Source organism: Symphalangus syndactylus, chromosome 17 (assembly GCF_028878055.3).
Source record: "Symphalangus syndactylus isolate Jambi chromosome 17, NHGRI_mSymSyn1-v2.1_pri, whole genome shotgun sequence".
Taxonomy (NCBI): Eukaryota; Metazoa; Chordata; class Mammalia; order Primates; family Hylobatidae; genus Symphalangus; species Symphalangus syndactylus.
The window spans coordinates 32,607,435-32,634,454 of record NC_072439.2 but is presented as its reverse complement, the minus strand read 5'-3'; the positions used below and the strand labels follow the sequence as shown (position 1 = coordinate 32,634,454).

Sequence of the window (27,020 nt, the reverse complement as noted above, 5' to 3'; positions counted from 1 at the left end):
GCTCTGCCTCCCGGATTCACGCCATTCTTCTGCCTCAGCCTCCCGAGTAGCCAGGACTACAGGCACCCACCACCATGCCTGGCTAATTTTTTGTGTTTTTAGTAGAGATGGAATTTCACCATGTTAGCCAGGATGGTCTCGACCTCCTGGCCTCATGATCCACCTGCTTCAGCCTCCCAAAGTGCTGGGATTACAGGCGTGAACCACCGAGCCTGGCCTCGAAAACTTCCTTCTAACAGGGCAAGCTTCCTTCTGGGAGCCTGAGCCGAGTCTTGACGAGTAGTAGGTGTTAGCCCCAAATGGCCCACTTGGAGGGCCCACCCAGAGTCAGGAGGCCACAGGGCTCTGGCTGGAGGCACAGAGGGCAACTTGGTGGAAAAGGTGGGAAAGGATGGGCTCAGGGAGGGGAGGACATGGTGGGAACTGCAGCCCCCATGTGGGGAGTGTTAATCATGCACCAGGCCTCATGCTAAGTGCAGTTAGTGCACCATCCAGTTTTACAGATGAGGAAACAGAGACTCCGAGGCATTAAGTAACTTGCCCATAGCCTCAGCTGGAAGGTGACAGAACCAGAATTCAAACTCAGGCTGTGAGTGTCTAGGGCCCAGCTGGACCCAGGGCAGAGCAGAATGATAGAAGGAGAGGTGGGGAGGTTCCAGGAACAAGGGCCAGAATCTAGTGTGCTCCCTGGGGATGTGGTTAGAGGTCCAGGGACCTCTTTGGATGTGTATACACTCTTGGGTGTGTAGATGTGTTGGGTGACATTTTCTCAGGGCATAAAGGCTTCTTCCTTCCTTCAGATTTCCTTATTTTAGAGCAGGTGACTAGAATCCTGCAGCTGAAGCTAGAGTCTTTTGGGGCATGGGGTGGGGCCCGTGAGTTTGGGAAAGTAGCTACCATGTACAGAAATGCCTCTTGAACAATGGGAATGGTGGAGAAGTTGAGAAAAGCTGGAGTTGTAGTGAGTGCAGATGCTGAGCAGTGGGATGGGGTGCCAGGACACCAGGTCTGTTCTGGGGCCTGGAACTGAAAGTCCTCTGTGCCATAATGGGCAGCTGTGGTCTCGTCTGACTCCTGCACCTCTTCCCTGCTTCCTAGCCTCCCTCTTCACGCTGGAATCCCCTGCCCCTCTGCCCCTAGACCACCCCCAACTCCTTCCACAACACAGCCTCCCTCTCTCCCCTTGGGTTTATTTGAGATTCTCCTGTCCTTAGGATTTTCGGCCCTTGGCCAGAGCCTCTCCAGAAGGTGCGCTGAGGTGGTTGGCCCTTAGAAGGCTGGGCCACAAGGGGACAGCTCCCCTCAGGGTTGGTGGAGCCAGAATGCTCAGGATCTCTGGGCTGAAGCCCAGGACCCCACCTGGACCCCAATTCATAAGATAGAGAGGGGTGGCCCAGATACTGCCTATAGGGCAGCCCTGAAGGCAAGGTTCCTCCTCTCGATTTGAGCCCATCTCTCTACACTGGCCTTGGAGTGATGGCCAAGTGTATGTGTGTGTGTGTGTGTGTGTGTGCATACGTGCGTGTGTGCGTGTGTGTGCATGTGTGTGTGTGGTGGGGCAGGCAGAGGAATCTGAACTTTAGGAGAGAGAAAAATAATGTGGTGCAGCGGGTTGGATAACAAAGGATTTTTGCTTGCAACTAATAGTCTCCAGCTGCAAAAATACCAAAGGGGAGGCCAGGCAGGCTGAGGACTCCAGTTCTTGCCAACTCCTCACCGGCCTGCTGAGTGGGGCCCTGCCTGGCCTTTGGGGAGGTGGAAGGGAGACCGGCCAAGGGTAAATATCTGAGAGCAGGGATGATCTCTCTGCCTTCCTTCCCGGAATTGGGAGGGAATCCAGGCCACATCCTGGGGCTGAGGGGGGCTGATTGTGGAGCTGCACCTGGGATAGCGGCATCAGATCTCTGCAGGTTTCTTCCTCCTCTCTCTTGCCAAGAGAAGGGTGGATGGGGGAGCAGGGGCAGGGTATTGCCAGCCCTAGGGCTGGGCAGTGACTCAGGGAAGCCTCAGGAAGTCGGAGAGAAGGCCGGCCGTAGCTGCGCCAGCTGGTGCTGGGAAAACAGCTTTCGCTGATGAAGTTCATATACATGCCAGCAGCCCCCAGACCCCTGCCGTGCCCACCAAGTAAAGGGCACACAGCCCTGTTTGACTTCCAGCCACCCTGCTGGCTGCCAGGGGCTGCAGGCAGGTCCCTGCTTTGAGACTTCGATTTCCTTTGGAGGCAGCCCAGCAGCATTCATTTGAATCTGTTTTCTCTGTGGTTACAGCGTGTGGGGCAAAGAATTTGGTTGCCTTACCCCTGCACTAGGCCCTCTTCCTACAGGGCCTTGGCCTCCTCAAGCTACTCTTCCCCCTCTCTCCAATCTTGTGAGGATGGGACAGTATTGGGGGCCCAGAGGAAAGAGTGGCTGGGCTTGGGGATGCACGAATACTTACAGGGGTAATACCTCGTCTCTGTGGCCTTGTTCTCCAGGCATTGGGATGGGATTTAGCAGAGAGGACCTGAAGAAGAAACTAGTTTGATGAAGCCCTCAGTTGGCTCCTTCCCTTCCTGTCCTGTGACTCTGAGTCAGTGTCAGGGCCCAGCCAAGTTCCTTGAGAGCTGCGTTCCTGTTCTTGTTGCCCCCACCCCATCCCCACCCACTGTTAGGGAGCAGCCCCTGAATCCCTGTGGGGAGGAGGGGGAATTAGGGAGGGGTTGAGCAGAACAGCAAGTCATTATACCTGTAGCTGTGTGGGGGCGGAAGAATCCCTACTGGGTTGAGTGTGGCTAATGGAGGATGAGTTTCAGCCCAAAGCAGGTAGCCCAAAGATTTCTTTACCTGTTGGGGAAACTCGTGGAGATGGAGTTCCAGGCAGGGGTCCCAGAAAGTCACGGCCTTAGGAGTTTCCCAGTTTGCAAGAGGCACCATCTGATGGTGATAGTTGAAGGGGGCAGTGAGTAGACGGAAGGAAGCCAGTGGTCCTGGAGACGAGGAGCCCAGAGGAGGCTAGCGTGCATCCCTGTCCCCAGACTTCCTGCCTCCTTGACTTCCGGCCACCCTTGCCCTGCCTCTCTTTCCTTTGGCCCTTCTTGGCCTCTTCCATCTCCTCCAGAACCGTGCCTGAAACTGAGTCTAGGCAGCTGGGCTCCATCTCCTTCCCCCACTCCCATCCTCCTTAAGCCCCATCTCTTTCTGAGCCATGCCTCAGTTTACCCTGAGGATTCTTTCATGGCCCTCCTCCTAGACTCTCTCTCCTCCAGCCCTATGACTTATTCCCCACCTCTTCTGACCCTCCCCAGGACATGAGGACATTGAGCAATAAGGACATTGCAGGAACAGGGGACTGGGGCTGAGTAGAGGAAGTTTGGCCCATGTCACTGGTGCCCAACCTTTTGCCCCCATGGATCTTCCCTTTTGCATCTCTGTAGAGTTCATATTTTGAAATACTTTTCTCCCAAACTGGGTTTATTAGCGTGTATCCTGCTAAAAATTTATACCATATGTCCAGCTTCCAGTCAGTGCTTCTGGTTAGCATGAGATAACTAGATTTACTGTAGAAGGTAGATAGAAGTCCAGTGAAAAGCAAAGATGTGTAATGTTTTGGTAGCCTGAGTGTTCTTATCCCAAGTAAAAGCAAAGTAAAAAAAAAAAAAAAAAAACTGGACTGAGCTAGTGGACCTGTGCTCTCTACCTTTTGGTGCCCCAAGAAGATGGTCCCTTTTCAAGGACGGGCTAGAATTGGGAAGTCTGTCAGTCAACCGGCCAGCCAGCATTTACGCAAGGCCTCCTGTATATCCACTCTGAGCTCAGCATGGGGGTGTTAAGTGGGAGGGCATCCAGAGAAGGTGGGCTTCCAGGTGTGGGTTCTCACCAGCAAAGGGTGGGCATCTCTGCAAGAGGGCCTACCCCACCCCATGGCTTTTTCATTCATACTCTCCAGACGTGGAACAGATGGCCATCGACTGGCTGACAGGCAACTTCTACTTTGTGGATGACATCGATGATAGGATCTTTGTCTGCAACAGAAATGGGGACACATGTGTCACATTGCTAGACCTGGAACTCTACAACCCCAAGGGCATTGCTCTGGACCCTGCCATGGGGTGAGAGTGGCAGGCGGGGTTCTGGCCCTGGAAGGTGGGAGGCTGAGGCCACAGTGGAAAGGAGGGTGCCCAATGTCCAGACCCCATTTAACATGCATCTTCCCACAGGAAGGTGTTTTTCACTGACTATGGGCAGATCCCAAAGGTGGAACGCTGTGACATGGATGGGCAGAACCGCACCAAGCTCGTCGACAGCAAGATTGTGTTTCCTCACGGTATCACGCTGGACCTGGTCAGCCGCCTTGTCTACTGGGCAGATGCCTACCTGGACTATATTGAAGTGGTGGACTATGAGGGCAAGGGCCGCCAGACCATCATCCAGGGCATCCTGGTGAGGGAGTTACTGTCTGAGGTTTTGTGGGGGAACCATGATCCAGGGCCTTCTGGTGAGGGGGGAAGCTTCTGTAGGGGAACCGTTCTCTGAGTCTCCTGGTAAAGAGGGTGGATGCCCTAGGCCTCTAGTGGGAGTGGGGTGGGCGTGAATACTGCAGAGAAAGGACAAGATACAGGTTCCACTGTGATGGGAACAGTCATTTTAGAGACACCACTTGTGTTTACTTCCTTTTTCTCCTTTGACCCTTATAATAACCCCTAGTTGATGAACAGGGCGGTGGTTCAGTTCCCTTTCAGCAGATGAAAAAGCAGGATCAAGAGGTTAGGTGATTTGCCTGTGTTTACAAAGCCGGATGATAGCACTGGAACTTGGTCTAGAAGCCTTGCTGGCTCGGAGGTGGCATCTCCATTGTGGGATAATTAGGGTGAGCAACCAGCCCAGTTTGCCTAGGACTGTCCCAGTTTTAGCCCTGAAAGTCTGGTAAGCCAGCAAACCCTTACCTTTGTCTTAGGCAAACTAGGACAGTTGGTCACTGCAGATAAGCTCTGTGGGTAGTCAGGGGTGTTACAGGGCTTGCTTGGGGCAAGTGTGTCCTCTTAGCCCTCATAACAGACTAAGAATGTCCTCTGTGGACAGAGTTTAGAGCCCAACTCTAATTCAGTCTAAAATCACTAAAGTGTCTACCGAGTGCCTAATTCTGTGAAGGACAGGGTTTCTGCCCTCAAGGGGTCTGAGTAGAGTGGGTGAGATAAGTCCACAAATCACCGTGCCAGACGTGGATAGATAGCAGTGTCACGGAGGATGTATAGAAGGAGAAAACATCTCTGGTTAGAAGATCCCATAAATTCTTTAAAGACATGCTCTGTAGAGGATGAGTGGGATCTTGGTAAGCAAAAATCTTCAGAATAGGTTAATCCAGCCAGAGGAGACGGGAGTAAAGCATTGAGTTAAAAAATGGCGGGGACAGGCACGGTAGCCCACACCTGTAATCCCAGCACTTTGGGAGGCTGAGGCAGGAGAATTGCTTGAGCCTCGGAGGTCGAGACCAGCCTGAGCAACATAGGAAAACCCCATCTCTACACAAAAATTTTTTTTAATTAGCCAGGTGTGGTGGTATGTGCCTGTAGTCCCAACTACTCAAGAGGCTGAAGCAGGAGGATCGCTTAAGCCCAGGAGGTGGAGGCTGCAGTGAGCCGTGATCGTGCCACTGCACTTCAGCCTGGGTGACAGAGTGAGGTCCTGTCTCAAAATAAATAAATGAAAATAAAAAACTACAGGATGAATTGGGGAATGCAGGTCATGAAGTCTGGAGGAAGCTGCGGGGATCTCCAGGGCAGAGGGAGGAACCCCTGTCATCTCATGCTGTCCATTCTTGCTTGCCTGTCTCAGATCGAGCACCTGTATGGCCTGACCGTGTTTGAGAATTATCTCTATGCCACCAACTCGGACAATGCCAATGCCCAGCAGAAGACGAGTGTGATCCGTGTGAACCGCTTTAACAGCACCGAGTACCAGGTTGTCACCCGGGTGGACAAGGGTGGTGCCCTCCACATCTATCACCAGAGGCGTCAGCCCCGAGGTGAGCAGGGCTCCATGGCCCCTCCAAAGCTGGCTTTACCCCATGATGGCTCTGGGACCTTGGGATCACAGCCCCTCTATGGGCCCTCCTGTGGGGACCCTGGCTTCTTTCATGTCATGACCGATTCTCCTCGCCAGCCACTCGTGCTACCTGCCCTGGCCCCCCAGCTTCCCCTGCCAGCCCCCATCCACCCACTCAGCCTCCAGATCCCACTCTGTCCCCTCCCATTCCCCTTGCCAGTCTGGAGCAGGAGCACCTGGCCATGGGCAACCCTGGAACTCTCTCCTCTGACTACTGAAGTCCCCACCCAAGAGTCTGAAGGCTGGGTTGTTGGGGGGCAGAGGGTTTCCACCCCTGTGGCTTCCAAATCCTAAAATGGGATAGCAAGCACAAAGACCACAGCAGCAGGGGGTGTGGTCAGATTCAGGAAGCCTTCTCAAGGCCTGGCACAGGGGCTCTGAGGGGTCCTGACAGCTCTTCACCCTGCCCCCAGTGAGGAGCCATGCCTGTGAAAACGACCAGTATGGGAAGCCGGGTGGCTGCTCTGACATCTGCCTGCTGGCCAACAGCCACAAGGCGCGGACCTGCCGCTGCCGCTCCGGCTTCAGCCTGGGCAGTGACGGGAAGTCATGCAAGAGTGAGTGACAGGGAAGGGGGTGTGTGCCCATCGGGAGGCGGCAGGAGGGTTCCTCAGGTGTCCCCCACAGCCCGGCTGCCCCTGTCTGACGTGCAGGGAGATGAAGGAAGTGTCCCAGAGTGTACCTGCTAGTGAGGGCAGTGATGGGACTTGAATCTACATTCGAAAAAAGTGCTTTTCTCACTCGCCCACCGGACTCTGCAGAAAACTAAACTGATTCATTCAGCAAGTGTCTAGTGAGCAGTGAGCACTCACTACATGTTTGGCACTGTTCTGGTCATCAGGATTAAGCAGTGAACGAGACAGACGTTGTCCCTGGCCTCATGGAGCTTATAGTCTAGCTGGGGAAACAAATAAACGTAACTTTAGGTGGTAATAAGTGGTTATGAAGAAAATAAAACAGAGAATAGTCAGGCATAGTGGCTTATGTCTATAATCTTAGCACTTTGGGAGGCCGAGGCAGGCAGATCACTTGAGGTGAGGCGTTCCAGACCAGGCTGGCCCACATGATGAAACCCCGTCTCTACTGAAAATACAAAAATTAGCTGGGTGTGATGGTGCATGCCTATAATCCCAGCTATTGGGGAGGCTGAGGCAGGAGAATCGCTTGAACCTGGGAGGTTGAGGTTGCAGTGAGCTGAGATGGCACTACCACACTCCAGCCTGGGTGACAGAGTGAGACTTTGTCTCAAAAAATTAAAAATAAATGAATAAATAAAGCAGAGAACAGAGTTAATGAGGACAGCAAGGGCCTCTCTGAGGATGTGGTGTTTGAGCCAAGCTCTCTGTGAAATGAAGAGGGCAACCATGTAACTCCCTGAGGGAGGAGCATGTCCGGCAGAGGGAATCAACAGTGCAAAGGCCCCGAGGCCAGCGTGAGTGTGGCAAGCCAGAGGAACAGCACGAAGGCCAGTGGGGCTGAGTGGTGTGAGGACAGAGAAGGAGGCAGGGGATGGATTTTATTATATCTGGGATGGGAAGCTCATAGTGACTTTTGAGAATGGAAGTGACATGATTGGATTCACATTTGTATAAAAGTCACGCTGCTGCTGGGTGGGGTATGGGCAGTAGGGAAGTAGCCAGAAGACTGTTTCAGTGTAGTGGGCAAGAAGTGATGTGGTTTACACTAGGATGGCAGCAGAGGAAGTGGTAAACAGTGATGTGACTCCAACGTATTTTGAAGGTACTCCTTTTATACCACTGATTTCATGACTGATCAGAGGGCACTTAGCTGAAAACCTGCTATTCTTCCCTCATTTCCTACCCTTGGAGTGCAGAGGTCAGACCCTGGGGTATTGCGGCCAGGACCCAGCGTCCTGTATGTTAGTGTGTGTGTGGTCAGTCCATCTGACCCAGAGCCTCGCATCCCTAACGTCTCCTGACCCATCACAGCTAGGGCATTGCAGCCCCCTTGGCCGCAGCCCCTGGGTGGGGATGATAGTCGTGTGTGTGTCTGACTGTACCCTGGCTTGTGCCTGCTCTAGAGCCGGAGCACGAGCTGTTCCTCGTGTATGGCAAGGGCCGGCCAGGCATCATCCGGGGCATGGATATGGGGGCCAAGGTCCCAGACGAGCACATGATCCCCATTGAAAACCTCATGAACCCCCGAGCCCTGGATTTCCACGCTGAGACCGGCTTCATCTACTTTGCCGACACCACCAGCTACCTCATTGGCCGCCAGAAGATTGATGGCACTGAGCGGGAGACCATCCTGAAGGACGGTACTGGCTCCTAGGGATGTGGCCCATGGGTTTGGAAGGGGGCTGGGGCCCAGGCATCTGTTTCTCGGTGCCCTCTCAGCAGGATGGTCCCCTGCTGACCGGCTGGCTGCACTGGTTGGCATGGAGATGAGGGGATAGACAGATTGACCCCTGTGTGACCCCCTTCTTGGCTGAGCCGAAGAGGCAGGAGGATGGATGGGTTAGGCAGCATGGGCCGTCCTTGCCAGCCCTTGGGAAAACTCAGGGTCTCTCTGCATTGGCTCAGAGCCCTGGAGCTGCACACAGCAGACAGCCAGGAGACAACTGAGGTCTTGAATTGGAGACAGGCCTGCCAGATCAAAACAGGACACACCCACACGTATGTGCGCACACAGGGTCTGTGCAGCTGACCTTGCAGTCACCAAAAACTGCATGCTCATGTGTCCTGAGAAAATTGTGTTTTGTGAATTGCATCCAGGTCTTCCCTCTGAGCTGCTTGGGCAGGTTCACAGTGCATTGTCTTTTTAACGTCTAGGTGAAGGATTCTGAGCTGTACGAGGTCTGCCCCAAATCTGCACTTGGGCCCCAGGATCAGGCTGCCTCCCAATCAATCTGGCAGATGCCAGTTATAACCTTTGCCCTGCACCCCATCCACACTGCAGTTCAGAGAAAATCAACAGTCAGCAATCATATCACAAGACTTTGGGGAAATCAAAAGTAACTCATCAGGAAAAGATTGGGGATCCCTATATCAAGGGAACTGCTATTTAAAGGACACTTGGAGTGAAGCCTTTGGCTAAGTGAAAAATCACTTCCTAATTTATTCATTTTGTTAGTTCAGGATTTTTAGGCCTAGGATATGATGTCACACTTGTGCCCAGAGCCACATGCCCATTGTTTCAGCTCTCCACTCAGGCACGGGCCAGATGCCCTCACGCAAGAGCCCACATCAGCCATGTAGTTTACTGTCTGCCACGCGTGATTTTGAGAAGCTAGCCCCAATACAAATGGCAGCACACAGGGCCTTCCCTATTCCTTTTCCAGCCTCCTGTCCCTACCCCCACCCATCTGTCTAGGGCCCCAGAGGGTCCCTGCACCCCTCTGTAGCCCAGACTGCTCAAAGGTACTTGAGTCCGGGAGGGCCAGAGGCAGGCAGCTTTGAACTTCCTTTGAAGCTGTTCATCACCGGTCCCTCTTTCCCCAACAGGCATCCACAATGTGGAGGGTGTGGCCGTGGACTGGATGGGAGACAATCTGTACTGGACGGACGATGGGCCCAAAAAGACAATCAGCGTGGCCAGGCTGGAGAAAGCTGCTCAGACCCGCAAGACTTTAATCGAGGGCAAAATGACACACCCCAGGGCTATTGTGGTGGATCCACTCAATGGGTGAGTCCTCCCAGGCCTTGGGGTGGGAGGAGCCGGGAGTGTGTGGGCCTCAGATAACTGGAGGATGAAATGGACAGGGAAGCAGGGGAAGGCAGCTGAGGCGGGATACTTTAGCAGGAATGAGAGTCTGCAAGAGGAGAAGGAGTCCCTGTCTTCAGGGAAATGGGAGTGATTCCTTAAACATAGAAGAAATCTGATCCTGTCACTCGCAGTTCAGGGCCTTCCACCAGCTCCCCTTATCCTGAGAATGAGGCCTACGTTCTTGTCAGGCCTGCATAGACCCACAGCGTCTGCTTGGCCCTTGTCTGACCTCATCTGCATCTCGCTTCCCACACTTGAAGTTCTGTCCCCACTGCCTGCTGTCTGTTTCTCAAACAAGCACCCCAGCTCCTCCTGCCTCAGGGCTTTTGCTCTTGGAGTTCCTCAGCCTGGAACTCCCAGATATTTGCAGGACTGGCTCCTTCTCTACATCAAGTCTCACTCATGCCACCTCCTCATGGTGGCCTTCTCCACCACTCTCCTGACACCCCCACCTGCAGCCCGGTCACTCTCCACCCCATCACCCTGCTTTATTTCCCTCCTAGCCTTTATTGCTCTCCATGTAACCTTGATTGACCTGTTTCTTGTGGGATGGGAGCTCCGTGGGAGCAGGGACCTTGGCTGCCTTGATCTCCACTGCATCCATGAATGCCAAAACTGTGCCCAACTTACAGGCACTCAACAAATATTTGTTGAATGGAGTGAATGAATGAAATGTGTGATCCAGTGATGAGCAGGACAGAGAAATGTGTGATCCAGTGATGAGCAGGACAGGAGACCCCTGTGAGGAGCTCTGGGACAGTACTCATGGATTGGGATCACAGGGGGGGCTGCTGATGGCAGGGGGTGCCCACGTGATGCTGACCAGTCGCTGCCCACAGGTGGATGTACTGGACAGACTGGGAGGAGGACCCCAAGGACAGTCGGCGTGGGCGGCTGGAGAGGGCCTGGATGGACGGCTCACACCGAGACATCTTTGTCACCTCCAAGACAGTGCTTTGGCCCAATGGGCTAAGCCTGGACATCCCGGCTGGGCGCATCTACTGGGTGGATGCCTTCTACGACCGCATCGAGACGATACTGCTCAATGGCACAGACCGGAAGGTGGGCAGGCATGTGCCTGTGTGCGGGAGTCTGTGTGTGTTGCTAGACCATGCTTGGGCGTGGATGAGGTTGTGTGTGAGTATGTGGCTATCTGTGTGTGTCCAGGCCTGTGTGCCTCATGTATGTTTTTCTGTGCATCTATAGATGTGTACATCTGTGTGCTTGCATATCTTATGTATTGCGTTATTTGAGGATTGCCTCCATTTGTGTCTCTTTGTGTCTATTCGTGTTGTCTGTGAAGTTGACTGTCCATGTGCTGGTCTCTGCATACACATCATGTGCGCCTCCTCATGTGTGTGCGTAAATACACGGCATGCCTTGGTGTGTGTCTGCACTCTCTGCAAGTGTGAGGGCCTAGGGACGGCATATCTCCACACTTGGTCATTTGGATTGTCATGTGCTTCATGAGTCATGTACGTGTTCTAGTGTATAAGGGCCCTTCATGATATGGCCCCCGACCCCCTCTCTGGTCTCTTTTCTCCCCACTTCCTTCATCCCAACACTCTTTGAACAAGCAGCACTAGACAGCTTGCTCCTCCCAGCACACGTCACAGAGCATCTGCCCTCTGTGCCATTACTCACGCAGTTCATTCCACATGGAATGTTCACCCCAGCTCCTCTTCCCCTGGCAGACTGCTCAGGGGCCACCTCCCCTAGGGTGTCGTCTCCAGACCCCTCTTCACATTGGATCACCCGTATGTGCCCTACATGAGACAGTGGGCAGCTCAAGGGCAGAGACCGTGTCATTTTCACCTCTTACTACCTACTACAGCTCAGCCCCTAACAGATCCTGGTAAATGTTGAAGAAATGAATGGATGAATACTGCCTGTCTGCTCATTTGTGTGTGTGTGTGTGTGTGTGTGTGTGTGTATTTGGGGACTATGAATGAATATGAATGAGCCCAGGAGAGGACCATATGGACAACCTCACCATCAGCATCCTTGCTGGATCACTCGATCACCTGCTGGCTTCAGGATCTACCATCCCACTGTGTGCAAAACTATCACCCTCAGGGGCTCCCAGGCTAATGGGGGAAACAAAGCAAAACCCATGCCCAGGACATAGACAAATGAATGTACAAAACAGTGATCTCACAGGCCTCCCTCAATTTTCTTCCAACTCCGTAGTAGTATCCTCTCCATCCCTAGATTGTGTATGAAGGTCCTGAGCTGAACCATGCCTTTGGCCTGTGTCACCATGGCAACTACCTCTTCTGGACTGAGTATCGGAGTGGCAGTGTCTACCGCTTGGAACGGGGTGTAGGAGGCGCACCCCCCACTGTGACCCTTCTGCGCAGTGAGCGGCCCCCCATCTTTGAGATCCGAATGTATGATGCCCAGCAGCAGCAAGGTACCTCCTTGGGGCTGGGGGCAGCATGGGACCTGGAAGGGGTGGTGGGACCTAGGCATTGATTTGAGACTTCCCTGGGAGTGAAGGCACTTCCCAGGGATCCTAGGCTCTGACTTTTGAGGATCCTGAGAAGAGAACTCCCCCAACACAATCTGATTCTCTGTTCCCCATTTCCCTTCCTGCCCCATGTCTGTGTCTCCTGTTCTTCAACATGATCTTCTTCCTCTCCATGTTTCCTCTTTCTGTCCCCACATCTTAATGTGTCTCCTCCCCTATTCTTTCTCTGACCTCTCCTGACCTCTTCCTCCCCTTGCCTTTCCCCATGGCCCTTCCCCACAGTTGGCACCAACAAATGCCGGGTGAACAATGGCGGCTGCAGCAGCCTGTGCTTGGCCACCCCTGGGAGCCGCCAGTGCGCCTGTGCTGAGGACCAGGTGTTGGACGCAGATGGCGTCACTTGCTTGGGTATGAGGGGCCTGGCTGGGTGGGAGTGGGAAGCAGACCCCAGCAGGAGGATGCCGCAGAGAGGGGAGGGGAGGCTACAGGGTCCCAGTCAGAGATTAAGGAGGCAATGAGGGGCCCTGAGGGGGCCAACAGGAAGCAAGGGAGGGGGTGAGCAAAGGGGGCTAGGAGGGAGTTTAGGGAAGATGGGAGGCTGGGAGGGACTTGTGAGGGGATGGCGATTAGGGGAAACTGAGTGAAGAATGGACAGCTATGGATGGAAGGAGGAAATTATCCTTTACTTCTTTTAAATGTATTTCTCCATTACTAAAGTAAAATAATAATAGTTCCAAATACTGGAAATTACTTTGGGAGGCCAAGGCAGGTGGATCACTTGAGGTCAGGAGTTTAAGGCCAGCCTGGTCAACAAGGCAAAACCCCATCTCTACTAAAAATACAAAAATTAGCCAAGCGTGGTGGCAGGTGCCTGTAATCCTAGCTACTCGGGAGGCTGAGGCAGGAGAATCACTTGAAGCCCGGAGGCGAAGGTTGCAGTGGGCCGAAATCATGCCACTGCACTCCAGTCTAGGCGACAGATGGAGACTCTGTCTCAAAAAAAAAAAAAAAATTAAAATTAAAAAATATACATAATATATATGTTGGAAATTAGAGAGGAGAAAAAAGCCCAAATCCCACCAGTGAGCACCATATATTGTTAGCATTGTGGTAAAGTGAACACCATTCTTTTTTCCTCAGGGGGGTTATATTGTTTTTTACATAGCTGTAATCGTCTGTTTGTAAAATGTCTTCTGCCCTTTTTGGTTCAAGTGTCACAGCATTTTCTGTGTTATTATTGCATGATTTTAACAAGCCTTGTTTTTCATAAAAATGGGTTGTGTTCATTGTAAAACTGAATAAGTAAGGCCAGGCGCAGTGGCTCACACCTGTAATCCCAGCACTTTGGGAGCCCGAGGCGGGTGAATCACCTGAGGTCAGGAGTTCGAGACCAGCCTGGCCAACATGGTGAAACCCCATTTCTACTAAAAACACAAAAATTAGCCAGGTGTGGTGTCACGCACCTGTAGTCCCAGCTATTTGGGAGGTTGAGGCAGGAGAATCGCTTGAACCTGGGAAGCGGAGGTTGCAGTGAGCCGAGATTGCGCCACTGCACTCCAGCCTGGCGACAGAGCAAGACATCATCTCAAAAAAACAAAACAAAACAATGAAATAAGTAAACAGTATAGAAAAACACAAAGGAGAAAGCCCAAATCACCCCAGATTCCACCACCTGTAGATAACCACTGTTACCATTTGGGGGAACCACCTCCCAAACATTTCCCTATGATTTACTCTCACATAAATGGAGTCGTGCTGCACATACTGTTCTGTTTCCTGCTTTTGTCACTTGACAGTATGTAATGAGTACATAAGCAGCATTTTTAATGACTAAAATATATTTCATTTGATAAATTTCGTGTAATTTACTCAACCGTTTCTCTACTGTTGGATGTTTAGGTTGTTTCCAGTTTTTTGATATAATCACAACCCACGTTTGTTGAGCATGGACTATGTGCTCAGCACTGTCATAGACATTTCCCTTGCGGTTATTTGTTTACCCCTAAAAACATCCCGGTGGGAAAAGTGGTTTTATTATCCCAATTTTACAGATGAAAAAACTGAGGCCCAAAGTTAGAGCAGGATTTAAACCCAGGAAATTTGACCCAGAGCCTGTTTTGTAATCCTGCCTCTGCTATTTCTCACGTCATCATGCCTGCCCATATTCTGGATGGTTTCCTTAGGATAGAATCCCGGAAGTGAAAATGCGTCAGTGCAGCCATAGTGTACAGCTAGGAGGGAGTAGCTGGGGTCAGGAGAGGGCGTTGGCTGAGCGGGTTAAGGAAGGGAGGGGCCAAGGTAACGGGAGGATCATCCACATGGAAGTTGAAGTCACCAAGAATTGAACCAGGAGTGATTTTGGAGAAAGTGCTGGTGAGCCAGGAGCTAAAAACCCTTACAGATGACAGGGCGCGGCCTGGGAGCCTTCCAGAAGTAGAGGTTGGTATAGAAGCGTGATGTAAGGGGAAGAACAGTCCAGGGAACAGCAGTGAGGAGCAAGGAGGACACATACCAGCCTCCAGGCCCATGGTCCATGGGATACGGGAGGGGAAATTGCCACCCGTGGGGCCATGGGAAGTTTCAGAGGTTAGAGAGGGATGGGAGACGAGTCAGACCAGGCAAGCGCACAGCTGTGAGGTCTGGAGACCGGGCTCACACAGGAGCCTGCTCTTGTGGAGGTTACCAAGGCACAGACAAAGGACGTCGTGATTTAGCTGCTAATGGGCCAAGACAGATAGTGATGGTGAGGCGTATGTTCTGGGGACAGGAGGGGTGGAGCCTGCGCGGTTCTGGTGCCTGTCTTCACTCCTGCTGGTGGGACCGATGAAACTGTGAAATAAAAAGTCCAGGGACCGGGACAGGGCCCTGGGGTTCCCGGACATGACTTCCAAGGGGAAGTTCATGGAGAAGTCAGGGAAGGAGTGGCGAGAGCCTGTTCAGTGGTGACAGAGGTATAGAGGCCATGGGCTCTCTTGGACACCATTTGATTCTCAGGTCACACTGAAGTACAGCAAGTATTAAGTAGAGTAAACATCACTATTGTTGCTTGGGAAAGAATTGCAGTTTCCATCCAGATAATTTGTTCATGAAGAATTTTGTACTAGAAAAAATTACTTTGTATTATTAAGAAATAGTAAAACAAACAAAAATGGTGCAAAGGGCTTAGCACTTGTCCCACGACTGGGGTCTGACTTTCCCCCTCACAATCCTGTGGTGCCCACAGCGAACCCATCCTACGTGCCTCCACCCCAGTGCCAGCCGGGCGAGTTTGCCTGTGCCAACAGCCGCTGCATCCAGGAGCGCTGGAAGTGTGACGGAGACAACGACTGCCTGGACAACAGTGATGAGGCCCCAGCCCTCTGCCGTGAGTCACCCGCCATGCCCCGCCCTGTTGGATGGCAGGCCTGCAGAGCAGCTCGGCTCTGGCAGTGCCTATCCCGGAGCAGGCAGGAAGCTGGGGGCACCCGACTTCTCACTGACCGCTGACTCATTCCCTCCTCAGATCAGCACACCTGCCCGTCGGACCGATTCAAGTGCGAGAACAACCGGTGCATCCCCAACCGCTGGCTCTGCGACGGGGACAATGACTGTGGGAACAGTGAAGACGAGTCCAATGCCACTTGTTCAGGTGTGGAATGGGGCTCAGATCACACAAGGCACCCCTCAGTCAAGGAGGCAGGGGAGACGAGGGTGCCATGTTTGGTGGCTCATGCCTATAATCTCAGCACTTTGGGAGGCTGAGGTGAGAGGATCACTTGAGCCCAGGAGCTCAAGACCAGCCTGGCCAACATAGTGAGACCTCCCACTCTCTACAAAAAAAAAAACAAAAAAAAACAGCCGGGCTTGGTGGCGTGCACCTCTAGTCCCAGCTACTTGAGAGGCTGAGGTGGGAGGATCACTTGAGCCTGGGAGGTTGAGGCTGCAGTGAGCCATGGTCATGCCACTGCACTCCAGCCTAGACAACAGAGCGAGACCTGTCTCTAAAAATAAAATAAAAGAAAGGAGGAAAAGAATTTAGGGCAGAGGGGATGGAGCCCTGAGCAGGAGCGGGGTCTGCTATCCCCTTCCCAGCCTGGGAAACTGCGAGGGCTGAGCTTGCAGGGGACAGAGCACAGCTCTAGACTGGAGAGGAGGAACAAGGCAGGGTAGATCTCCTCCTGGGAGGATACCAGAGACCCGTTGAGAGAAAGGGTAAAGCATCCAGTGAGACCAGAGAGATGCTTTTGAATTCTCTAAGGGAAATGGTTTTGGATCCTTGGAAATAAGGGACACCAAAGGCAGAGAATAATAGGGAAGAAGAGGCAGTGAAGAGAGGGTCAGGACAATGAGTACTCACACCCATCCCTCCCGCCAGCCCGCACCTGCCCCCCCAACCAGTTCTCCTGTGCCAGTGGCCGCTGCATCCCCATCTCCTGGACGTGTGATCTGGATGACGACTGTGGGGACCGGTCTGATGAGTCTGCCTCGTGTGGTAAGAGGGATGGGCGGAGGGAGTCAGGCTGGGCCTGGGGGAGGGACATCCTGAGAGCATGACTGTTGGGGGTGCCGGAGACACCTGCAACCCAGTACTTGGGTGGCCTTGAGCAAGTTAATCTCGGTGGCCTCTGTGAGAGGAGAGCCCCATCATCACAGCATTGTGTCTCAGCAAACCCATGCAGGAGAGGTACTCAGCACAGGTCCTGTGTCTGCTGACTCATGGGGATGAGTGAGTGGAGTTTCCAGCCGAGGCACTGCTGTGGGGCCTTCCCCACCCTTCCTGACTGGGCTAAGGGCTGCTGGCTATGGGAGGGCCCCTGCACTCACCTGCCCAGTACTGTGATGCTGTGTAATCTTGAAGGCCCTACTCAGCTACTCTTTCTTCCTCACAGCCTATCCCACCTGCTTCCCCCTGACTCAGTTTACCTGCAACAATGGCAGATGTATCAACATCAACTGGAGATGTGACAATGGTAAGAGCTTGCTCTCTTCACCTGCCGATTCCTAAGACAGCTAGAGGCTACAGCCAGGCCCTTCAGGGAAGGCAAAGGGCTTCAGAATCCAGCAGGGCCTCCCTCCAGGACACTGAATCCCTGCTGGATTGCCTGGGATAAAATAGGAGAAGTCAGAAATGCCAGGAGGGAGCCACGATGGACCAAGGGGAGACCATCACCTTTTAGCGTCGTTCCTACCCCAGGCAGGGCCTGAGCTGCCCACCCTCTAGTAGGGCTCGGAGGCCAGGGAGAGATGAGTGAGATGGGCCAGAGAGGCAGAGCAAGGAGAAACCGGTGCCTGACTCCTTTCTCCTTGCAAACCCCCATCTCCTGGAGTCCTTGGTGCACCCGTCAGGCTCTGGGCTTCAGGCTCAGAAGCCCACCTGGCGGATAGCCATGGACCAGGTGATGTCAGCCTCGAGCCACCGGGGCTATTATGTGTGTAAATGTGCGGCAGGTGACCGCCGTGTGTGGTGTCTCAGGGCTCTGTTATATCTGTGTTGTGTTGTGACGTGCTGCCCCAGTGGTTCCTGTCCCAGCTGATGTGTGAGCGGATGTGTTGGGTCAGCGCCACGTTGCCCCTCACCTTTGCCGTGTCTCGCATGCCAATGGTTGCCCCGGCGGTTTCTGTGTTTCAGAAAAGGATTGTGGGGACGGCTCTGACGAACAGACCTGTCCTGAGCCTGCCGGTCAGTGCATAGAAGCACATGCACCATCACCCAGAGCCCAGCTGGCCCCAGCCCCCCTGCAGGTTCTCCAGGCCCCCACTCCAGAGCTACTAGGATATGAAGAAAAAGCAACAGAGAGGAGGGAGAGCAGAAAACAGAGGGAGAAAGCAAATAGTGGTCAGGAAAGAAGCAGAGAGGGCAGAGGGAGCCTCTTAGGAAAGGAGATGACAGAGAGGCGGTGACAAGAAGGCCAAGATGCAGGGGGAGGAGAGAGTTAGAGAAGCAAATCCAGTTGGAAAAGAGGCAGGAACATAACCCAGACCCCAGTCTCCACCACATGTCCCATAAATGCGGAAGGTCAAGTCAAGCAGCCCCCACCCAAGGCCGAGAAAGCAGGAGCTTCCTTCAGCCAGCCTCAGCGACCTTGGTCCAGAAGTGGCCCCCACTCTTGCCAGCCACAGGCAGGGCCCCTATAAGCCAGGCACCCAGAGCATGGTATTCAGCAGTGCCAGCCTCAGGGCAGGCCTGTAAAGCTTGTCTCACCCCGGCCACGCCTGCACCCCACCTACCTCTCTCCCTCCAAAACTAGAGAAACCCCTGCCTTTCCCCCAAAAGCAAACAGACCCCTGTTCGCACACCTGCCAGAAAGGGGACACAAATGTTTAATGTTCCCTACACCCAGCCTTTCTGAGCTTCAGTGAGGGGCCCTCCGGGAGCCTTCTCCTCCTCCTCATCCCGACCACGTGGGTCATGGTGCATGCTGCAGTCTATGCAGTTTCTGTGTCTTTTCTGTTTGTTATTTTCCCAGTGGGGGGGGTTAGGGTGGGCGGAGGGTGGGTTCTGGGCAGGGGGCCCAGGCTGGGATCACAGAGAAGGCTGCTCCACCAACTCCCTCTTTGCCTCTCCCCTTCTTCCCCCACCACCAGACAATGACTGTGGGGACAACAGTGACGAAGCCGGCTGCAGCCACTCCTGCTCTAGCAGCCAGTTCAAGTGCAACAGCGGGCGTTGCATCCCCGAGCACTGGACCTGCGATGGGGATAATGACTGTGGAGACTACAGTGATGAGACACACGCCAACTGCACCAACCAGGGTGGGCACCGGGGGCCCGTGGGGCAGGGGTGAGATTGAGGCCCCTGCATCAGACACCCAGCCCATCCGTCTGTCTTTCAGACCCGCGGTGCGTCGGCCACCGTCTGGGAGCCAAGAGGTAGCCTAGGCGTGGCTCTTGTCCTTCAGGAGCTCCCGGTCCTGTGGCAGAGGGAGGTTGCCGAAAAATCATTGCCACACACTGTTAATATCATGCGCTTTGCAGTCGGTGGCCTTGGGTTTGAGCTCCAGCTCTGCAACTTATTATCTGGGTGGCCTTGAGCAAGTTACTTAATATCCATGGGCCTCTGTGAGTTTCGTCTGCAAAGTGGGGTAATATGAGCACCAACATCACAGCGCTGATGTGGGGGTTTAGTGAGATCACGCACGAAAAGCGCTCAGCACGTGGCCTGTGTTTGGTAAATAGTAGCTTGAGAAAAGGATGCTGCAGGCAGGGATGAATGAGCATGAAGAGACAGAGGAGAGAGGGGCTGGCTCCACGAGGCTCCCAGTGCCCTGGCCTCTGCGGTCCAGCGTCGGGGGCAGTGGGGGCCTAGTTTTCTGGAGGGATGGGCCCTCTCAAGGGATGCTGGCTTCCTAGCTCTGGAAGATATACAGATTTTTATGTGAAAACTACCAAATTTTTAATACTACAGTACTAGTTTCGCTCGTCTCACAGTTCTGGAGGCTGGAAGTCCCAGACCCAACTGTTGACAGGGTGGGTTCCTTCTGAGGCCGTGTGGGAGATTCTGTCCCAGGCCTCTCCCCAGCCTCCGTGGTTTGCTGGCAATCTTTACAGCTCCTTGGCTTGTCGAAGCTTGACCCGATCTCTGCCTTCATCTTCACATGGTGTCCTCCCTGTGGGCATGTCTGTCACCAGATCCCCATTTCCCCTTTCTGTGAGGACACCTGTCATATTGGATTAGGATACACCCTTATGACCTCATCTTAAGTTGACCATCTGCAAAGACACTATTTCCAAATAAAGTCATATTCACAGGTATTATGCGATAGGACTAATATCTTTTTAGGGAACACAATTTAAGCCATACCAACTAGCAGTTGATTTTAGAAGTTTTAAAAGGCTGGGTGCGGGCCAGGCATGGTGGCTCATGCCTATAATCCCAGCACTTTGGGAGGTGAAGTGGGAGGATCACTTGAGGCCAGGGGTTCAAGACCAACCTGGTCAACATAGCGAGATCCCATCTTGAAAAAAAAAAAAAGCCTGGGTGTGGTGACTCACACCTGTAATCCTATCACTTTGGGAGGCAAGGCAGGAGGAGCACTTGTTTCCAGGAGTTTAAGACCAGCCTGGGCAACATAGTGAGACCCCTTTCTCTACAAAAAATAAACAAAATTAGCTGGGCATGGTGGCACATGCCTGTAGTCCCAGTTACTCAGAAGGCTGAGGTGAGAGGATCACTTGAGCCCAGGAGGTTGAGGCTGCAGTGAGCTGTGAGCTCTCCACTGCACTCCAGCCTGGGTGACAGAATAAGACCTTGTCTCAAAAGAAAAAAAAAGTTCAAAAAAAACTACAGACCAAACTCTTCCTGCAGGCCTCATCTGACCCGTGGACCACTAGATTACAGCCTCTGCCTTATAGAGTTAGGGCACATTCCCACCCTAGTAGGAGAAGACTGGACAGCGTTGAGTGCCCACCTTGAGCCCCACCCTGAGAGGGAGGACAGAGAAGGCCACAGGAAGCTCGGAAAATAGTAATTGCGTCTCCAGGGCCATCTCTGTGAAGGGGAGGGTGAGGGGCACAGGTGATATCCCTTAGGGTTCTGAGAAGGGGCCCCTGGAGGCTGTGTGGTGTGGTGAGAAGAGCTCCCTGCCCCTCCCAGATAAGCTGGGCAAATTTGGACAAGTTGCTTCCCCTGAGCCTGGGCATCCTCCTGTATGAAATGAGCGGAGGTATGCGAGGCCTGGCGTGGAGGGGCAGGGTGTCGCTATTGGTAGCATTTGTTAACTATGGTATGAGCTGGATGGTCTGGGACCATTCAGGAGGAGTTGTGTTTAGACTGCAGGTAAATGGACAGGAGGGAGGGTCTTCCAGTGGGGATGGCATGGTCCGGAGAATGCTGTCGTCAAGACTTAGAGGGTGAAACTGAGCACTTCCGTAGGGTGACAGTGGGGCCAGGTGGGGCCGTTCAGACAGAGGGAAAGGCTCGTGCAGGGACAGTGGGGAATGAGGCTGTCCTCAAAGGGGGCAGATGATGACAGCAGGTGTAAATCAGTGAGAGGCTTGATTTGGGAGGCACTGGGAACCTTTGAAGGATTTCCAAGCCGGAAGGTGCTGTGATGTAGGAGGTGATTTCAGAACACAGCCCTAGAGGAAGATTAGATTGAGAAGAGGTTCAGGGGCCCCAAGAAAGGAAAATCAGTTCAGAGACTGCTGCTGAAAGTCCCGGCATGAGATGAGAGCATCAGCTGGGTCCAGGGTAGGGAAGGGGGAGGAGCGGGGTGCCTGTGGCAGCATGAGTGTATGAGTGTGGGGCTCCACCAGGCAGTGCTCCTGCTCCTCTCCCGGCCTCCTGAGTCAGATCTCAGGACAGCAGCCAGAGTGATCCTGACAACATAAGTCAGATCATGCCCCGGCCCTGCCCTCGAGCCTGTACTGGTCTCTGCACCCTTGGAACAAATGCCAAGCCCTTCTGCACGGCCTGCAGGGCCCCCTCCCCTACCCCTCTGACCTGCATTCCTGCCCTCCCCTCCCCCTGCACTCTACTCCAGCTGTGGCGTTTTCTTTTTTCTTTTTTCTTTTTTTTGAGATGGAGTCTCCCTCTGTCACCCAGGCTGGAGTGCAGTGGCGCGATCTCAGCTCACTGCAAGCTCTGCCTCCCAGGCAGCTGTGGCGTTTTCTTTTCTCTCTTTTTTTTTTGAGATGGAGTCTCTCTGTCACCCAGGCTGGAGTGCAGTGGGGCGATCTCAGCTCACTGCAAGCTCCGCCTCCCAGGTTCACACCATTCTCCTGCCTCAGCCTCCCGAGTAGCTGGGACTACAGGTACCTGCCACCACGCCTGGCTAATTTTTTGTATTTTTAGAGAGACGGGGTTTCACCATGTTAGCCAGGATGGTCTCGATCTCCTGACCTCGTGATCCGCCCGCCTTGGCATCCCAAAGTGCTGGGATTACAGGCGTGAGCCACCGTGCCCGGCCTGTGTGGTGTTTTCTGAAGTGCCAGCGTAGTCCTGTCTCGGAGATGAGACTTTGCAGCGGCTGTTCCCTTTGCCTGGAGTGTGCCTCCAGGGATCCTCTGGGCTCACTCGCTCTTCATGCAGGCCTCTGCTCAGATGCCTTCTGCCCAGAGGTCTTCCCTGACCATCTTACCTGACAGATCACCCCCATCCCTCTCAGCTTCTACCCAGCTTTATCTCCATAGCTTTATCAATACCTGAAATTACAGTCTAGATTTATGGCTTATGTCTTGTCTCGCTTCCCCATTAGAACCTAAGCTCCATGAGGGTAAGGACTTTGTCTGGTTCAGTGCTGGCCCCGGGACAGCGCCTGGCACACAGGAGGCACTCAGTAAACATCTGTGGCATGAATGAATGAAATAGAGGCCAAGGTGGTGGGCATTTGGGCTCAGGCCTTAGCAAATTGCTTCTCCAGCCGAGCTCTCCGGTGTCAATGGGGGGATTAGATGAGGTGATTGTGGGGCCCTTGGAGGTGTGATACCTCCTGACTCTACTACTGAGTTGGTGCTTCCAAGGAGTGTCAGCAAAGCTTGGCAGTCTCTCCAGGCCTGCCTCTGCTCATAGCCCCAGGCTGGGCTTACCGGGGTGGCAGGGCGCAGGGATGAGGAGGGCTGACCTGGGCAACCCCTCCCTCCTGAGGCCCTCCACTGTCCCTCTGCAGCCACGAGGCCCCCTGGTGGCTGCCACACTGATGAATTCCAGTGCCGGCTGGATGGACTATGCATCCCCCTGCGGTGGCGCTGCGATGGGGACACTGACTGCATGGACTCCAGCGACGAGAAGAGCTGTGAGGGAGTGACCCACGTCTGCGATCCCAGTGTCAAGTTTGGCTGCAAGGACTCAGGTGAAGAGGAGGGTTGGAGATCATCATCTGGAGCAGCACAATGTGGGCAGGAGGAGACCCTGTTGAGAGCAGAGCAGCAGCAAGGGGGATGGCACTGTGCTGTATGGAGTGGGGCTGGGGACAGTGCAAGGCAAAAGGCAGTCCAAAGGAAGCTTGTGTGTCATGGGTGGGGGAAGGCACGAAGGGCCAGAGCTCACAGAGGACCTGGGGAGCCAAAGCCCTTGCCAGAGTTGAGCTTCAGCACCTCCTGCTGCAGATTCCTGCCTTGTTTGTTGCCTATGTGAATTTGACCCAAAAAGCCTCAGGGTTCCTCGTGGACCCCACAGCGTTGCAATCCTGACCCTATCAGAGAAGCCCACGGGGTCTGGAAGAAAGGGCAGGGGGAGCCCCGGTCCCCGGGCCTGGGCCCACATAATGCACCTGTCCCTCAGCTCGGTGCATCAGCAAAGCGTGGGTGTGTGATGGCGACAACGACTGTGAGGATAACTCGGACGAGGAGAACTGTGAGTCCCTGGCCTGCAGGCCACCCTCGCACCCCTGTGCCAACAACACCTCAGTCTGCCTGCCCCCTGACAAGCTGTGTGATGGCAACGACGACTGTGGCGACGGCTCAGATGAGGGCGAGCTCTGCGGTGAGGCCTGGTCCCAGGGGAAGGGTGGGAGGGGTGGCTGGGTAGGAGTCTGGGCCAAAGACAGTCTTGGGGGGACCTGAGTCTAGGAGAGAGCAACTCTGGCAGCCGGGCAGGCGAGCAGCACCCAGAGTGGTCACCAGCAGCCTGTGTGGACCTGGCGCTCCCCATGGCGCTGTGCTGAGCGAGCCACGCCATTAGAGCAGTTTATCCACAAGGCATCCCTGGGGGCCAGGTTCTCTGTTTTCTCCGTTTTGCAGATGGGAGCACTGAGGCATAGAGGGGTTCCATAGTGGTCCCCCAGACCTGGGCCAAGGTTGTACAGTTCCTAAACTGCTGTGGAGACTCGGACCCCTCGCCCACATGCATACCACAGAGAGATGCGGAGTGCTCTTGTGGAGACAAAGGCACCAGGGTTGAGTGCTGATGGTCAGGGCAGGCTTCCTGGAGGATATGGGGATTGCATGGGGTTCCCAAGGACAGGCAGAACTTGCAGAGTGAGTGAGAAGGCATGGGGGCAGGCGCAGGGGCTCACGTCTGTCATTCCAGCACTTTGGGAGGCTGAGGCGGGCAGATCACTTGAGCTCAGGTATTTGAGACCAGCCTGGCCAACATGGCGAAACCCTGTCTCTACTAAAAATACAAAAATTAGCTGGACATGTCTGTAGTCCCAGCTACTTGGGAGGCAGAGGCAGGAGAATCGCTTGAACCTGGGAGGCGGAGGTTGCAGTGAGCCAACATCCTGCCACTGCACTCCAGCCTGGGCGACAGAGCGAGACCCTGTCCCAAACAAACAAACAAACAAAAAGGCAAGGGGAGGAGGGTGCCCATTCAAGACCAAAAGAAATGAGGTTGGGGGAGTCCGGGAGTCAGGGAGGACCATGTGGTGTGACTTGGGGATGAGGAGCAGAGCAGCCTTATGTGGTCCTCTTAGCCAGGCACAGCCCCCAGTTCCTTGGAACGGAGGAGTGGAAGATAAGGCCACAGGGACTGGCTGGGAGAACTGCCGATGGGCTGGCAGGTTCCAGGGTGTGCCAGAGGACCAAGGGTGGGATAGGCCCTACCGCACCCCACCCCAACCCCCTCCAAATCAGGAGAGATCAGCACAAGGGGACTGGACCTAAGGACCTCCCAGGGTCCCTCCCACGGAGGCAAAAAGCTGGGGCCCCCACCCTGGGCCCAAGAAGGCAGGGACATATCGAGACCAGACAGAGATATTGAGGGGTGCTCCCTGTGGGAAGGGGAGGTATGGTGCCAGCTGGTGGGTGCAAGGGTCCCAACTCTGGTCCTGAGGGAGCCCAGGAAGTCCTGGGCTGAAGCTCAGCAGGAATGGAGACGAATGGGGCCGTGGGCAGGGCACAAGGACTTGGTCCACACTGCCCAGGACTTGGGGCGCAGCAGGGCCGTGGTCTTGCCTCCTCTCAGCTTCTGACCCTGGGTCTGTTCCATGCCTGCCCCTCCCCTAGACCAGTGCTCTCTGAATAACGGTGGCTGCAGCCACAACTGCTCAGTGGCACCTGGCGAAGGCATTGTGTGTTCCTGCCCTCTGGGCATGGAGCTGGGGCCCGACAACCACACCTGCCAGATCCAGAGCTACTGTGCCAAGCATCTCAAATGCAGCCAAAAGTGCGACCAGAACAAGTTCAGCGTGAAGTGCTCCTGCTACGAGGGCTGGGTCCTGGAGCCTGACGGCGAGAGCTGCCGCAGCCTGGGTGAGACAACAGTGAGGTGTGGTGAGGCAGGCCGAGGCAGGCCTCTGAGCTGCAGTGGGTTGGGCTTGGTGGCCAGGTGCCAAAGGCTGAGTTTTCCACCCTAGCCCCCAGTGCCCGGACCAGCAGAGACCTGCCTGCGCCAGGACGGGTGGCACACAGGCAGCTAGCCCCTTGCTGACCCCGTCACATCCCTCCCATCCCAGACCCCTTCAAGCCGTTCATCATCTTCTCCAACCGCCATGAGATCCGGCGCATCGATCTTCACAAAGGAGACTACAGCGTCCTGGTGCCCGGCCTGCGCAACACCATCGCCCTGGACTTCCACCTCAGCCAGAGCGCCCTCTACTGGACCGACGTGGTGGAGGACAAGATCTACCGCGGGAAGCTGCTGGACAACGGAGGTGACCACCGATTGCTGCCAGGCGGGATGCACTCAGGCGGAGCACTTAGGCGCTAGGGGCCACAGGTCCCATCCAAGTGGCCCCAAAGCAGAGGCTTGGCTCCCCCATCCCCCACACTTCTGTTAATTGGGTTAGATTTTGCTGTGGGTCTCCATGCCTGATGCCCCGTAATTATCGTCAGCAGAACTGCCAGCCTGATAATTAACAAAATGATCAGCTTACCTTTGAATGGCCTGGAGCTCTGCTCCCCAGATATAGAATTGCAGGCTTGAAAGAAAAAAGCCACCTAAGAGTGGCGTACCTGAACGCTGCCTTCTGTCCCAGGCAGCGTGGTGCACCCCAGACTTCCTTCAGTCACACGCAATAGTGAGTGCCCACTGTACACACTGGGCAGTGGGCATGCAGCAGTGATCAAAACAGGCTGTTTTCAGTTGTGTGGTCAAGGAAGGTCCCCTGAGAAGGTGACATTTGAGCAAAGATTTGAAAGAGGCACATTTTACTAGAGAAATTTGTATTGTTTGTAATAAGGAAAACTTGAAACCATTACAAATGTCCATCAACAAGGGGAGGCTAAGTAAACTGTGATGATATTCACACTGTGCAACAGTCTCTAAAACAATGAGGCACACACATAATGTATTAGCACGGAGAAATCTTTATGGCAGTCACTTGAGCTCAAGCAGTCGAGGTTGCCGTGAGCCATGATCATGCCACTTTATCCAGCCTTGGTGACAGAAGACCCTGTCTCAAAAAAAAAAAAGTTGGGGAGACAATAGGAGTCCTACTCTTGAATATGGGCACATCAGAAACTTTGGCAGAGGTGCCGGGGTTGAGGGTGGGTCATCGAGGGCTCCCAGGATTTCACACATTCATGCACAGCTCCCCAGAAGACGCTAACCTTTCACTGCCCTCTCTTCTCCAGCCCTGACTAGTTTCGAGGTGGTGATTCAGTACGGCCTGGCCACACCCGAGGGCCTGGCTGTAGACTGGATTGCAGGCAACATCTACTGGGTGGAGAGTAACCTGGACCAGATCGAGGTGGCCAAGCTGGATGGGACCCTCCGGACCACCCTGCTGGCCGGTGACATTGAGCACCCAAGGGCAATCGCACTGGATCCCCGGGATGGGTGAGGACCCTACCCAGCCCTCTCCTGGCCCCATGGCCCCCCTGAAGTCCCATTCAGCCTGGCCAGGGACACCTTACTCCTCAGTGCCATTTGCCTCCTCCCATCC

The 27,020-nt window shown here is 54.2% G+C and overlaps 1 protein-coding gene across 1 annotated transcript in view; it reads left to right on the top strand.

Annotated features, from left to right (window-relative positions):
- LRP1 (LDL receptor related protein 1) overlaps nt 1-27,020 on the top strand; it is an 86,250-nt gene that overhangs the window by 21,743 nt on the left and 37,487 nt on the right. The window contains exons 7-25 of the mRNA XM_055247445.2: nt 3,925-4,087; nt 4,196-4,418; nt 5,811-6,000; nt 6,494-6,637; nt 8,122-8,358; nt 9,545-9,725; nt 10,646-10,868; nt 12,018-12,219; nt 12,559-12,684; nt 15,500-15,640; nt 15,779-15,904; nt 16,631-16,747; nt 17,145-17,225; nt 18,841-19,008; nt 22,863-23,045; nt 23,477-23,677; nt 25,141-25,386; nt 25,590-25,787; nt 26,710-26,914. Coding sequence (XP_055103420.2) covers nt 3,925-4,087; nt 4,196-4,418; nt 5,811-6,000; nt 6,494-6,637; nt 8,122-8,358; nt 9,545-9,725; nt 10,646-10,868; nt 12,018-12,219; nt 12,559-12,684; nt 15,500-15,640; nt 15,779-15,904; nt 16,631-16,747; nt 17,145-17,225; nt 18,841-19,008; nt 22,863-23,045; nt 23,477-23,677; nt 25,141-25,386; nt 25,590-25,787; nt 26,710-26,914 — 3,355 coding nt within the window. The remainder of the gene's footprint in view (nt 1-3,924; nt 4,088-4,195; nt 4,419-5,810; nt 6,001-6,493; nt 6,638-8,121; nt 8,359-9,544; nt 9,726-10,645; nt 10,869-12,017; nt 12,220-12,558; nt 12,685-15,499; nt 15,641-15,778; nt 15,905-16,630; nt 16,748-17,144; nt 17,226-18,840; nt 19,009-22,862; nt 23,046-23,476; nt 23,678-25,140; nt 25,387-25,589; nt 25,788-26,709; nt 26,915-27,020) is intronic.